General features: G+C 43.4%; 1 protein-coding gene across 1 annotated transcript in view; it reads left to right on the plus strand.

Annotated features, from left to right (window-relative positions):
• The window catches only part of Ror1 (receptor tyrosine kinase like orphan receptor 1), a 346,999-nt gene extending 335,856 nt beyond the window's left edge, over positions 1–11,143 (plus strand). The window contains exon 9 of the mRNA XM_021200163.2: positions 8,393–11,143. Coding sequence (XP_021055822.1) covers positions 8,393–9,820 — 1,428 coding nt within the window. The 3' untranslated portion in view covers positions 9,821–11,143. The remainder of the gene's footprint in view (positions 1–8,392) is intronic.
• Positions 11,144–13,479: the final 2,336 nt, after the last annotated feature.

Consider the following 13,479-nt stretch of genomic DNA (forward strand, 5'->3'; position numbering starts at 1 on the left):
GATGAGGGGTCAATGCTGGTCTGCCCTGACCTTCTTCAAATTTTTCCTTGTCCTATTAAAAAAAAAACCAGGACTCCCCAGGATTCTTATTATCCACCTGAATGTGCCTTTCAGGGTGGAAACTGTTTCCATCTCTCTTCATTGATGGAACTGCTGACACCTCCTCCCTCAGTGTTTGGGTTAAGGAGAGACTTCTCCTGGAGGTTATAAACTGATCCCCCCTCCCCCCCTGTCCCTGAAGATAGTAAGCAGCCTCAGGTGACAGACTGGCTTAGCAGAATCATGGGCAGACAGGAGGCGATGGGACATTTTCCCTGGGGCCACCCTCTCATCATGCAGAGCCTGAGAGAAGGGCCAGGTTTTCTCAGTTTCCTTCCCCCCCCCCCCCAAGCAAAAGATTTTGAGCTGATGAATTTTTTTAACGTTATTTTAAGCGGTACCCCAAGTAAACAAGGTTCTCCTGTATTTATGGATGCTATAGTCTATGGGAGTTTCGGTTGTTTTATTTCTTTGGTTCTTTGGTTTGGTAGAGTACTGTAGAAAATGAGGAACCTAGAAAGCGACTTCTCTCTGATTCTCTCCCTCTGCCTCCACTTCCCTAAGCCCTCCTCTCATCCTCAAAAACAGACCATCCACACACAGAGAGAGAGAGAGAGAGAGAGAGAGAGAGAGAGAGAGAGAGAGANAGAGAGAGAGAGAGAGAGAGAGAGAGAGAGAGAGAGAGAGAGAGAGAGACCAGAATAAGTTCCTCAGCAGGGACAGAGGACATCCCGCCTCCTCTCCTGCCCGAGGTTATCTAGGCAGGCAGCGGAGAGGCTGGGAGTTGGGGAGATTAAGACTGGCACAGGAGGAGGGTGGGCCTAGGCAGGTCTCAGCCCAAGTCCAAGTAGCTCCAGGGTCAAACCCCTCCAGCTCCTGCCTGATGGGAGAGCAGGAGCTGCCGGGCTTTCTGAAGCTGGAAGTCACAGATGAGTTCACCCACTTCCCCATCACTCTCCCCCCACCACCACCCCATCTCTTGCCAGCTGCTCCATTTTTTTTTTTTTTTAACTTCCAGGACACACTTCTGTCTTTGTTCTTCTGCCAAGGTAGTGGCTGAATTGACTGAGATTTAGTGTCTATATATTTGGACCCATCTCTTTTGCTAGGTTTTCAAAGCCCTCCTGTGGTCTGGCTGCCGTTTTTGAACACCTGTCCTCTCCAGGTGCCACATTATTTGGCAAGAAACTGTTCTTGATAACTTTCCCAGTCAGGGGCGGAGAAATGGGTCAGCACTCACAGAGTATAGGCTGCTCTTACAGAGGAACGGGCTTTGATTCCTAGCATCCACATGGCATCTCATAACCACTGGTAACTCTAGTTCCAGAGCATCCAATGTCTTCCCACCTAGTCTCACCATCCTATTGAGACAGCTTCTGGGTCCCACTGATGGTGTGACTTAATGCAGTATCCCGTCCAAGTCCCCATCCTCTTGAATGTCACAGATGCTTCTGGCAGCCTTAACCACACCTTAAGATCCTTTCCCCTTGCCTTTTCTCCTGTCTCCTTGCTTCCATTTCTCTTTCTTCACTTCCCTTGGGGAAACATCGATTTTCTATTTTCTCTGTCTCATTCCATTCTCTGGTGGGCCTGTAGCTGCCCCTGGATAAAACAATTTACCAACTTGGAAGGACCAATCTCAAGCTCTAATGTTCATCTGGTGCCCCAGAGCTCCCATGGTCTGGGCCTAACCGTTCTAGATACATACACACACACACACACACACACACACACACAAACCCAGTGTATTGCTAGGAGGTAGCATGACAGTCTTCAAAGAGCTGGGATTTAAGAGGTAGAAAGATTGGATTACAGATCTTGGCTCCATTATCTACTGGCATGAGATCTTAAATCACTTACTCAACACTCCTCTGAACCTTTATTTTCTCACCTGTGAAGGAAAGATAAAAATAGTACTTAAGAACGTTTCTGACACTTTGAGGTAGTGTGTCTGGCTCCTTGCAGGTAGAAGTAGCTAGAAATTCCTATTATTTTTGGTTCCAGTGATAACTACAAACTTGTCTGAAGCCAGCTGCTCTGAATAGGGCAATGTGGGTTTAGAAGAAAACAAAAAGACGAAGCAAGCCCCCAGCACAACTGGGAAGAAAGCGAGGCAACAGAATCTGAGTTAAGACATAGACCTAACTCTTCGGACAGCTGTGGTTTTTCTAGTGTCCATCCGGGCGGTATAAATTCCTGCCTCCCTCCCAGAATGCATTAGGGCGTCCACCCCCTCATCTCCATCTCTGCTGAGAGAGCCTTGGTCAGAAACTGTTTCAGAGGAATGAGCCCTGTCAACAGGGATCATGAAAGGACTGACTGGTGTACTTCCTCACTGAGGTGTGACTGTGGTGTTTCCACAAACTTTGCATAACTTCCTTGGGAAGAAACTCTCATTTGAGTCTAAGTATGGGTGGATAAAAAAAAAATGAAGCTTGAGATTAGAATTTTCCCGAAGTCCCACAGCCAGCAGGAAAAGCCAAACCTCCAAGCCAGCTCTCTATGTGTCTAGGGTCCAAAGACTTCCTCTTTTCCTCCACTGTCTTAATTTTCATGTTTGTTGACACCCATGAGCCCATAGGACCACAGAGTGATCAATCTGGTGTCAAAATTAGTAACTGGAGATCACTAATTAAATTAGTGACTGGAAATCAAAAGCAGGGGCTGCAGAGTGGTGTGGTAGTTAGGGGTGTGTACTGCTCTTGCATCTATAGTATGTAGTTCATAGCTTCAGTCTCTTGCATCTACATTATGTAGTTCATAGCTTCCTGCAACTCCAAACCAGAGGATTATACATCCTCTTCTGAACACAAGTATCTGCACTCATATGCCCTCATGCATATACACACATACACGCATCCCTGTTCTTAAAAAAGAAAATACTGATATCTGTTTGTTGCATTTCTGAGTAGAAAAGAAGTTTTACCATGAGTATTCTAAAGAAACTCCCCCCGAATCAATACCAGTCACCTACAAATACTTACATGATTAGACAGTTACACTGTAGAGAAAAGAAAGATGTTTAAGTTAAGTCCCTTTCAGAGAGATACAGATCTAATGTGAATTGGATTGCATTAGCCAGAAGCCCTTAGTTCATCTGTAGTCTTTGAAACTATCCGTATTCTTCCCAAAGGCTGGCATCCGAGCTTTTAGGATGTAGTCATATCTGTTTTATGAGTGGAGTTAACTGTTTCACAAACCTAACATTGTTTACCTAAGAACCAAGAAAACATGCGGGAAAGAAGGTAGGCTCTGACGGTAAGCAGAGTACACTTGCTAAGGCACCTCCCATTTAAATGTTCCCCCAGAATCTTGTGCTCATTCAGTCCAAGGTGCTAACCCTAGGTTCTTGTTCACGTACCCAGTAATCAACAGAACACCACTGGATAAGGTTGTGTTCATAGACCAGAACATTCTTCAGCGTTGAACATTCCATTTGCCTGCCAGTAGTCGCCATGGTTTAAAGATGGAGACCCTTTCAGGCATCAAAGGAAAATTTCTATCACCCTTTTCCAGAAAAGTGCTCGAACTTTGGGGTCAGACTTACCTGGGTTTGAATTTTAGCTCCATCATGTAAGGGCTGTGCTAATTTCTGAGAGTCTTACTGTATCATTCATGAAATGGAGAAAGCACAGGATGAGCCCTACCTACAGTACTATGATAAGGATTAGATCCAGTTTTGGAAAAAGGCACTGAAGACAGAAAGACAAGGAAGCATGGTGGAGTAATTGGCAAAGGATGTCTGAAGTCTGAACTGAGACTCCACTAGCCAACTACTCAGCCCCTGGAGCCTCGTCAGCCATTATTACCCTCTTGATGTTTAGCACATGACTAGAATGCAATATGTAACTTCTATAGGCTGAGATTATGACATTAATATAGGGCTATGTTTCCTCTCACACACAAGTCACTATGTAAACTCTGGCTATTGGAGAGTATTAGTATCTATTAGTATTAGTATCTATTAGGAGTATTAGGATTCATTATATTAATGTAAACTAGAGCAGTTTTGTGGCAAGATATAACCAGTCAATAAAATGCATCCTAAGTGACTGGGTTTATATTGAAGGCATAGCTCAACTATATCAATAACCTTGAATCTCACTAATACCACAAGGAATATTAATATAAGTACAGTACAGAGCATGAGCCAGGAGCTATTCACTGGTCAGTAACTTTCCGAAGTATCTTTTTATGCACCTTGCTTGGGTCAGAATTGCTCTAACACATGCACTGTCTAGGCAGATCTTATGCCTGCCTTGTGGAGACGTGCTGGTTCGTACCTGAGAGTCAGAAAGGAACCTGTCTCCAAGGCAAGGAGATCTCAGAGAAGGCTGCTGCCAAAGAGGGTAATGCCCTCTTCCTACATCCCACTACCAAAACTGCACCTCTCGTTTTGGTAGGGCCAGAGACAGTTTCATCACTCCTAAGATGGGCAAGCACAAATGACACAGTGTGGCAACCTCTGCCCTTGCAAGTGCTTGGGGTTAGGTACAATCTGCTTCCCAACAAAACAAACAAAACAACAAGGCACCACGGGGTGGCAGTTGGCCTGGTCAGCAAAGCACGAGAAGGGGCTTTGCTTTGGGCAACAGGGAAGGCAGAGGTTGCAGAGAGAAGCTGCAGGGTGTAAGCAGTGGATATGAACTTCAGCTGTCCATTAGTACCCACTCTTGGAGCCCCCTTCCTGTTCCAGGATGCCTTCTGCTCCCATGCTACACTGTAGTTCTGTCTAGGGCAGAGAAGTGCCAAGTCTCAAAACGAGCTTCTCACTGTAGATGGAGAGGACCACGTAGACTCTTACCTCACTTCTTAGGGTAATCTAGTCACCTATGCCCTGCCTGAAGCACCATTTCAGTCAGATTCTCACCTGAGGTGAAACTTCCCCAAGGTAGAAAGATATAGTCACTGGGACGACTCTTGCCCATCTCTATATGAAAAATAGCTTTAAAACTCTGTCCAGGGCTCACCAGTTCCCTATCACACATTAAGAGACAGGAAAGGGGACACCCCTACTTATTGCTTATCCTTCAGTCAAAAGGTCACCACCATCATTAATGGTCTCAGGATCTGCGTCTTAGCCAGACCTCGACCAGATACGTACCAGACTTAAATGCTCTTCTCTTTCTTGTCTGCAAAGAGCTCATTTCCACCACAGTCCAGTGGCTCTCTATAAATGACTGGGGGAAGAAGCCCTATCAGACCCTGGTCAATGTATCAACTTCTGCATCAACTTTTCCCCTCCCCCTCCACCAAAAATTATATAATTTTTAAAGCTGAACTGGGGCAGATGTGTGTTTACTTTGAGAAGTAAAAATGTTAACATTTAAACTGAAAGCCTGTTTCGGTTTTAAGGTACTTAATTGCCTTACAGCATATAATAAACGCAGCCCATCTTGTCATTTAACTAATGGAGGGAGTGATGGAGAGATTGGAGTCCAGGACCCTGTTCTTTCCAGGGTGCCTTTGTACTTAGTTTACTTTGGCACTGTGCCTCGTGTGTATTTTACACTTCTTTACATTTTGTACATCCCTGTATGACAAATACTTGTCAAACAAAAACTAAACAGATTTATAACCCCTTAACTTGAAATGAGCCAAAATTGAACTGCCAAAACTTTATGACTTCATTTTCTTTCATAGTTTTCCACTGCATTGGTTCAAACAGACAAACCCCACTTGAGGTCAAGCCGAGGTCATTTCACTTTCATTACTAAAATATAATTTACAATATGCCAGACCTAAACAAGTTTAGCCTAAAGGGTTTGTATAATATAAACCATCTGTTCCTTAACAATACAGCTAATTTCCTGCCATCTCCGAGCAGTCTACTGACGGCTTCTTTTAAGGGGTTTTATGATTTTTTAACTAGTTTAGGATTTATGTAAAATTTGAAAATGGGTCCGTAGTTAAGATTCATTTGTACCAAGTAATTTGAGCATTTTTAAAAATGCAAATCGCTGCGTAAATGACTCCCCTGAAACCAAGCTTAGAGTGGCTGTTTCTGGCCATTTTCTCGGCTAGCTGCCACACAGGTGTTCAGAAGGAAAGTGTTGCTGAACTCGGCCAGTTTAGGGATCACCCTACTCCTTCCCAGAACAAACACTCACAAGCTGGTTTAGGGAGACTCTAGTAAACCCTCCCTTCGGTAAGTTAAAGAAGATACACTTAGCTGCATGCCTGCCTGGCTTACCTCTGCTGATGAGATATGACAAGATACAACTGGGTCAAAATGTAGCCTTGTATGTGTATGAGTAGAAAGAAAGAACTGTTTGCAACACCCTAGAGTACAGGCTATTGTTCCCAACTCCCAATAAGTCTCAGAGACCTGCTCAGTCTCCCAGGCCACCACTCTGCCTGGCCTTGCTGGACAAAGCTTCAGAATGGCTGTCCTGGACAGATTCTATTTCTTCTTTAACCCTTCTTCACTTATGAAATAACAGAACAGAGTTCTTGCAAAGGTGAATGGGAGAGAAGGAATTTGCTTAACTTGGAGGGAGGGGAGTGGAGGGGCAGCTCCAAAGGGTGGGTGCAGATGGGGCGGGGGGGGGTAGGGAGGGTGATTGGCCAGGCCATTGCCATGGTCCTGGTCATCCCTTTCCTTCCTTTTCCCAGAAATTTGGCCTGCTCTTCTCTCTGCCCCCACCCCAATCTCCGCCTCCAGCCACATATCCTAGAGAGAGGAGCAGTCTGTAAGCTGGCAACTCAACATCTCAGGTGCAGCCAAGATGCAAATTATTCTACACCAACTTGAAAAAAAAAAACTTTTTAAAAGAAGCTCAAGGACTATACAAGAACATAGAAAGTCTAACAAAAGATTGCTAGAACACTTTTTTTTTTTAAAAAAAAATAAAGGGCTAAAGGCTGTGGATGGAGCAAGGTGTTAGTGTGTGTTAGTGTGTGTTAGTGTGTGTTAGTGTGTTTAGCATGCATGAGGCCCTAGATTTAATCGACAGACCCAAAAAAAAGAAAAAAGAAAACAGAAAGAAAGAATCCAAACCAGTGGTTCTCAACCATGAGAAAACATATTTCTGATGGTCTTAGGAGCCAAGACACTGCTCAGTAGCAAAAATTACTTTCCACCTGTTATATCAATGGTTCTCAACCTGTAGGCTGCCACTCCTTTAGTTGTACAAAGGCCCATTCACAGGGGTCACCTAAGACCATCAGAAAACACAAATATTTACATTATGATTCATTAACAGTAGCAAAATTGCAGATACGAAGTAGCAACAGAAACAACGTTATAGCTGAGGGTCACCATTACAGGAGGAACTGTTATTAATGGGTGGTAGCATCAGGCTAGGAACCACTGATGTAGACCATGTAAACCAAACAGTAGGCAGACCTAGAGTAGCAGAAAAGAAATCCCTGATTAGTCAGATGGAAAGATTAACCCAAGGTCTTAAATTTAAATATCCTGCTAATTAATGTTCCGGAATCTAGTCCCAAAATTTTAAAGTATAAAGGCACATGAGATGAAAAGCCTCTACCGGCACGCCTTCCTTTCAGATTCCTGCTTAGATCCTCGCTGGTAGCCTGTGCTGTTCTGAGCCTCCTTTTAACAGCTTTCTAAATTTCCTTATGCATGTGCAAGGAAACCCAGACAGGCTCTCTCTGTTTCCTCTCTTTTACACAAAGGCCATGCATGGCATTTTAGCCACTTTGCTTCTGCTGTTGAACTACAAGCAGTGGGATTTTAGAGGCCATCCTGTGTCTCTACATAGAAAGCTCTCTTGGTTTTTTCCATAGCTTTAGAATATTCTATTTAGTAGCCACATCCATCCCCCCAAACACACTTTTGGGGGGCTAGGAATTGAATTTAGGGTCTTACAAATGAAAACACTCTTAACCCTTGAGTGACACTCCCAGCTTTGAGACTGGGGTTTGGCCCAGGCTCCTATCAAACTCCCGAGAGCTGCACCTCTGCTTTCTTAATGCTAGGACTGCAGGTAAATGCTACCATGTCTGGCTCCATGTCCCCTCCCCTCCCTATTCTGTTTACGTGTTTGTTTGGTCTTTGGGGATTTTTGTTCTGTTTTTTTGTTTGTTTTGTTTTTTTGGTTTCATTTTTCTTGGATTGCTTTGTTTTGTTTTGTTTTGTTTTGCTACCACACCCAGCTTCTTCAACAGTTATTAAACTCAGTCTCCTCCGGGGAGATACTTGAGTCATTTCAGTCCTATAATAGACAGGACTATATAACAAGCCTTGTTCTGCAGAGAATGACAGCATGGTACCATTACCTTCAGCACAAGTATCCCATCTGTTCATCTTTGATGTATGCCACCCTCCCTTTCAGTGTCAATATGTCTTGCTTTAAGGGTTTTAACCCACACTCTCCCTTTCTTACAGAGCAAGGCTAAAGAGCTGCCTCTTTCCGCTGTGCGTTTCATGGAAGAATTGGGTGAATGTACCTTTGGAAAAATCTATAAGGGCCATCTCTACCTCCCAGGAATGGACCATGCACAGCTGGTGGCTATCAAAACCTTGAAAGACTATAACAACCCCCAGCAGTGGACAGAATTTCAACAGGAAGCCTCTCTCATGGCTGAACTACACCATCCCAATATTGTATGTCTCCTCGGTGCCGTCACCCAGGAACAACCTGTGTGTATGCTCTTTGAGTATATGAACCAGGGCGATCTCCACGAGTTCCTCATCATGAGATCCCCGCATTCTGATGTCGGCTGTAGCAGTGATGAAGACGGGACGGTCAAATCCAGCCTGGACCATGGCGATTTCTTACACATCGCAATTCAGATCGCAGCTGGCATGGAGTACCTGTCTAGTCACTTCTTTGTGCACAAGGACCTTGCAGCTCGCAACATTTTAATTGGAGAGCAACTGCATGTAAAGATCTCGGATCTCGGGCTTTCCAGAGAAATTTACTCTGCTGATTACTATAGGGTGCAGAGTAAGTCTTCACTGCCCATCCGCTGGATGCCCCCTGAGGCCATCATGTACGGCAAATTCTCCTCTGATTCCGATATCTGGTCTTTCGGGGTTGTGTTGTGGGAGATTTTCAGCTTTGGACTCCAGCCATATTATGGGTTTAGTAATCAGGAAGTGATTGAAATGGTGCGGAAGCGGCAGCTCTTACCATGTTCTGAAGACTGCCCGCCGCGAATGTACAGCCTCATGACCGAGTGCTGGAATGAGATTCCTTCCAGGAGACCACGCTTTAAAGACATCCACGTCCGGCTTCGATCCTGGGAGGGGCTCTCAAGTCATACCAGCTCTACCACCCCCTCGGGTGGAAATGCCACCACGCAGACCACCTCCCTCAGTGCCAGTCCTGTGAGTAACCTCAGCAATCCCCGATTTCCCAACTACATGTTCCCGAGCCAAGGAATTACACCCCAGGGTCAGATCGCTGGTTTCATTGGCCCAGCGATACCTCAGAACCAGCGCTTCATCCCCATCAATGGATACCCAATACCTCCTGGCTATGCAGCCTTTCCAGCTGCCCACTACCAGCCTGCAGGGCCACCCAGGGTGATTCAGCACTGCCCACCTCCAAAGAGTCGGTCCCCAAGCAGCGCCAGCGGATCGACCAGCACTGGCCATGTGGCCAGCTTGCCTTCATCAGGATCCAATCAGGAAGCAAACGTTCCTTTGCTACCCCACATGTCAATTCCAAATCACCCTGGTGGAATGGGCATCACTGTTTTTGGCAACAAATCTCAAAAACCCTACAAAATAGACTCAAAACAATCATCTTTGCTTGGGGACTCCAATATCCATGGGCACACCGAATCTATGATTTCTGCAGAAGTGTAAAAATGTGTGACTTTTGTAAATACACTATCCCGGAAAAACTAGAAGGTGGCAGAAAAGATTTATATTCAAATGTTTTTATTGAAGGTTCTCATTTAGCAGACATTGCAACCAGTATCTTCTGTGAAGTTTAACTGTGTCTTACCGGGAAGACACCAGCCAGGAAATATAACGCATTGTGGTGGGATTTACACTCCATCTGGGTGTATGATATATTGTCGGGAACAGACCATTTATTTCAAGGACTGAAAACTGCAAAACCAATGAAGAGGAACAGAACATAGTAATTAAATAGCAAACCAAAAAAGGAAGTCAAATGGTGCTCCCTCTGCCTTTGGTCACCATGACTGATCTACCCCCAAAATGTATAGACTGTAGCATTTGTCTACCTGCTGTCTCTACTTCAGGACAGATGTTCAGGAACTATCTTGATTCAACTTAGACTCTAGGCATGTTTGAATGGAAGTGGTGTTTAGTACTACAGAGGGAACTTTAGGCTACATTTTCAATCTCAGATAGAAATGAGCCATACAGATGAGTCACGCCCACGGATGTCCTCTCAGTAGCCAGGTTTCTCGGGGATGGTGTAGAGCATCCCTGTGTGACCTTACTCTTCTCACAAAGGCCTTTTCCACAGTCCCTTTTTCCACAATATGTTTACACAGGCCCAAGAGAAGGTAGATTTGGATGCTAGAAATGGTTGTACATCACCGTTTAGGTTATTGCTTTAGGAATGAGGCACCCGAGGAGGTACAGTCAGGAAAATGGTCCCTCAGCCCGGATCATGGGAGAAGAACTAGGGTTGTGTCACTGCTCCTTTAGTCAGCCTCCATAGGAGCTTCCCCCGACCATTCATGCTGCAAACTCGTGATGCTAGAGGCAAGCATAACCACACACATGCCATGCCCTTAGCTTGTTTACAAGTCAGCCCAGGTCTCAGGAGTGCTTACTGTTGGCAGGAAGGCAATGAGCAGGAGGAAACCCTGTGATGCTACCAGAGGTTAGTAAATTCAAACTCTCACTTTGTGCTTTGCCTGGAGACCAATTAAATTCCAGCCCCAAGAACTGTAATACTTTACTCATGGGGCTAGCTGAAACCCAAAGACAAAATACCCTATTTCGCAAAGCAAATGTCTAAAAGACATGCTGAGTTTGTTCAAAGATTACAAAATTCCAAATTCCTTAACTTGGTCCTTCTTGCCTTCGTTAGGGGGGGGTGACATCAAGTGTGCTCATCCTGGCCTTTACTTGTCAATTACCTTTTACCATGGTCAGAATCTTTGGAAAATTCAAGTTCTACATAGAAAGAAATTTTTTTCTTTTTTTTTTATTATTTTATTAGATATTTTCTTCATTTACATTTCAAATGCTATCCTGAATGTCCCCTATACCCTCCCCACCCCCACCCTGCTCCCCTACCCACTAACTCCCACTTCTTGACCCTGGCGTTCCCCTCTATGGGGCATATAAAGTTTGCAAGACCAAGGGGCCTCTCTTCCCAATGATGGCTGAATACGCCATCTTCTGCTACATATGCAGCTAGAGACACGAGCCCTGGGGGGTACTGGTTAGTTCATATTGTTGTTCCATCTATAGGGTTGCAGACCCCTTCAGCTCCTTGGGTACTTTCTCTAGCTCCTCCATTGGGGGCCCTGTGTTCCATCCAATAGCTGACTGTGAGCATCCACAGAAAGGAATTTTTGATTTGACTTTTCTTTTGTTAAAAAAAATAACTCCTTTATTCTAAGTAAAAAAAATGTCAACACATCTTGCTTTTATTTGAAAGCTATAGAGATGTATAAGATGCACAATAAGTCCTAGAAATATTTCATGAGGGGAATATAAGAGTTAGGAAGATCCTGATGTTTCTGCTTTTAAAGGTAGAATTTACATAAGGGATAAAGGAAATCTGTCTACCAAAATGTGCCTAGGTTTTCCCAAACAAGCATGAACTTATAGGTACTGTGAACTCAAAAGAGTTGGCTATATTCAGATTTACTGAGCACTAAATTTAGACCTATTTTGTGGCATGAATAAGCTGATTCTATGTAACATTTCTTGAAGTGGAGTAGAGGAGAAGATTTGTATCCTTTTGTTGCTATGCAACTATTTAATGATGACGCTTCAAACTACAATTCTATATATCATATGACAATCAATTGTTTTCCAAGAATATTTATTTTGAGTAAACAGAGTCTCAGTGAATCTGAGTTTTCACGGAGTCCCTCAAAGGGGGACTAGCACTCCATGAGCCAGTAAGATACCTTCTCTGGAAAGTCATTATTATGGTTAAAAAAATAATTCAACTTAGTTTTTTATAAAGAACTATAACATTTATTTTTAAGTCTTTTTTATAATAACGGAAGCCATTAAGGTGAGCAAACGGAATCTCAAAACCACTTGTTGTAATGTATTAAGACAGCTCTGTGGTGCTGCCGCATGCAGCCTCTTTTGTATTAAAAGGTCGCCTTTTCCACAAGCTGAACAAAAATCTCTTTCGCTTTGTTGACAATGTTTTTTTGTAAGGTGAGTTTATTGTCAGGTTATTTTTTTTTTCTCTCTGCACAAAAACTGTTAATGGTTTGTATCACGGAAGTGAAAATATATCTGCATTTTTATACCTGGTCTGTTTCCTTATTTCCTTTGCTTGTTTTTAACTCAGTGTAGATTTTCTTCACCTATATAATGACAATGTTCAGGTAGCTCACATTACCATATCCTTCCTTTAGCCTCACTGCATGCGTTTAATCACTGTATCGCTTAATGTTTTATTTGTTTTTGTGGGCATTCCAACTAGACAAGCATGGACTTGTAATGACCAAAACACTATTTTATATCCAGGATATACGCGTTTGTATTTCACCACCAGAGATGATATTAAACACTGATTATTTTATGCTGCTGTTTATTAAAATGTTTACTCTAAAATATGTCCTGAATATTGGTGTCATAGGAGCATTTTAAAATCTTCATATTATATCTAATGATTGACATTTCTTAGAAAGAGGAATCACAACTCATATTTTTGTCTTACTTCAATTAAATGATATTTAAAAACAGACTCACAGGGCTGGGGATACAGCTCAGCGATACAGCACTAGGCTAGTGTTCATGATGCCCTAGGTCCAAGCCCCAGAACTACAAAAGAAACTGGATTTGGGCATTGTTTTGTTAGTGACCAAAGGAGAAAGAAGAATCCTGATAATCTCAGAAACTGGCAGTATAATCTGCCTATGGATGGCAAGCTTTGGTATTTTAAAATTGAAATGATATATTTATAATGGAATGTAAACAATTGGAAATAGGACTGAAGTTGTATTGTTTTCTGCCTTCATGTTTCCATGTGAACTTGGCAAAACTCATGCATTTGGTCTGTAGAGAACATATCCTATTATGTCCAACTTAGAATCCAACCATGTTGGTAAAAGAGATGCAGCTATTTCGCTGACATAATTTATCACTATGCCCCAATTGCCCCCCCCCAAAAGATCTCCCCATCTAGCAATGAATACACATTGTCAAGGAAAATGAGTTGTTATGAAAGTTGAAAGGTCACAAGTTCATCTTTGCTGTTTAGCACAGAGGGAAACACAAGAAGACAGTCAGGCCTTCTCCATCAGTTTCAAGTATAGCTCTTGTTAGCACCGCAAGCATCAGACTCC

The sequence above is a fragment of the Mus pahari genome, chromosome 6, assembly GCF_900095145.1.
Source record: "Mus pahari chromosome 6, PAHARI_EIJ_v1.1, whole genome shotgun sequence".
Classification (NCBI taxonomy): Eukaryota; Metazoa; Chordata; class Mammalia; order Rodentia; family Muridae; genus Mus; species Mus pahari.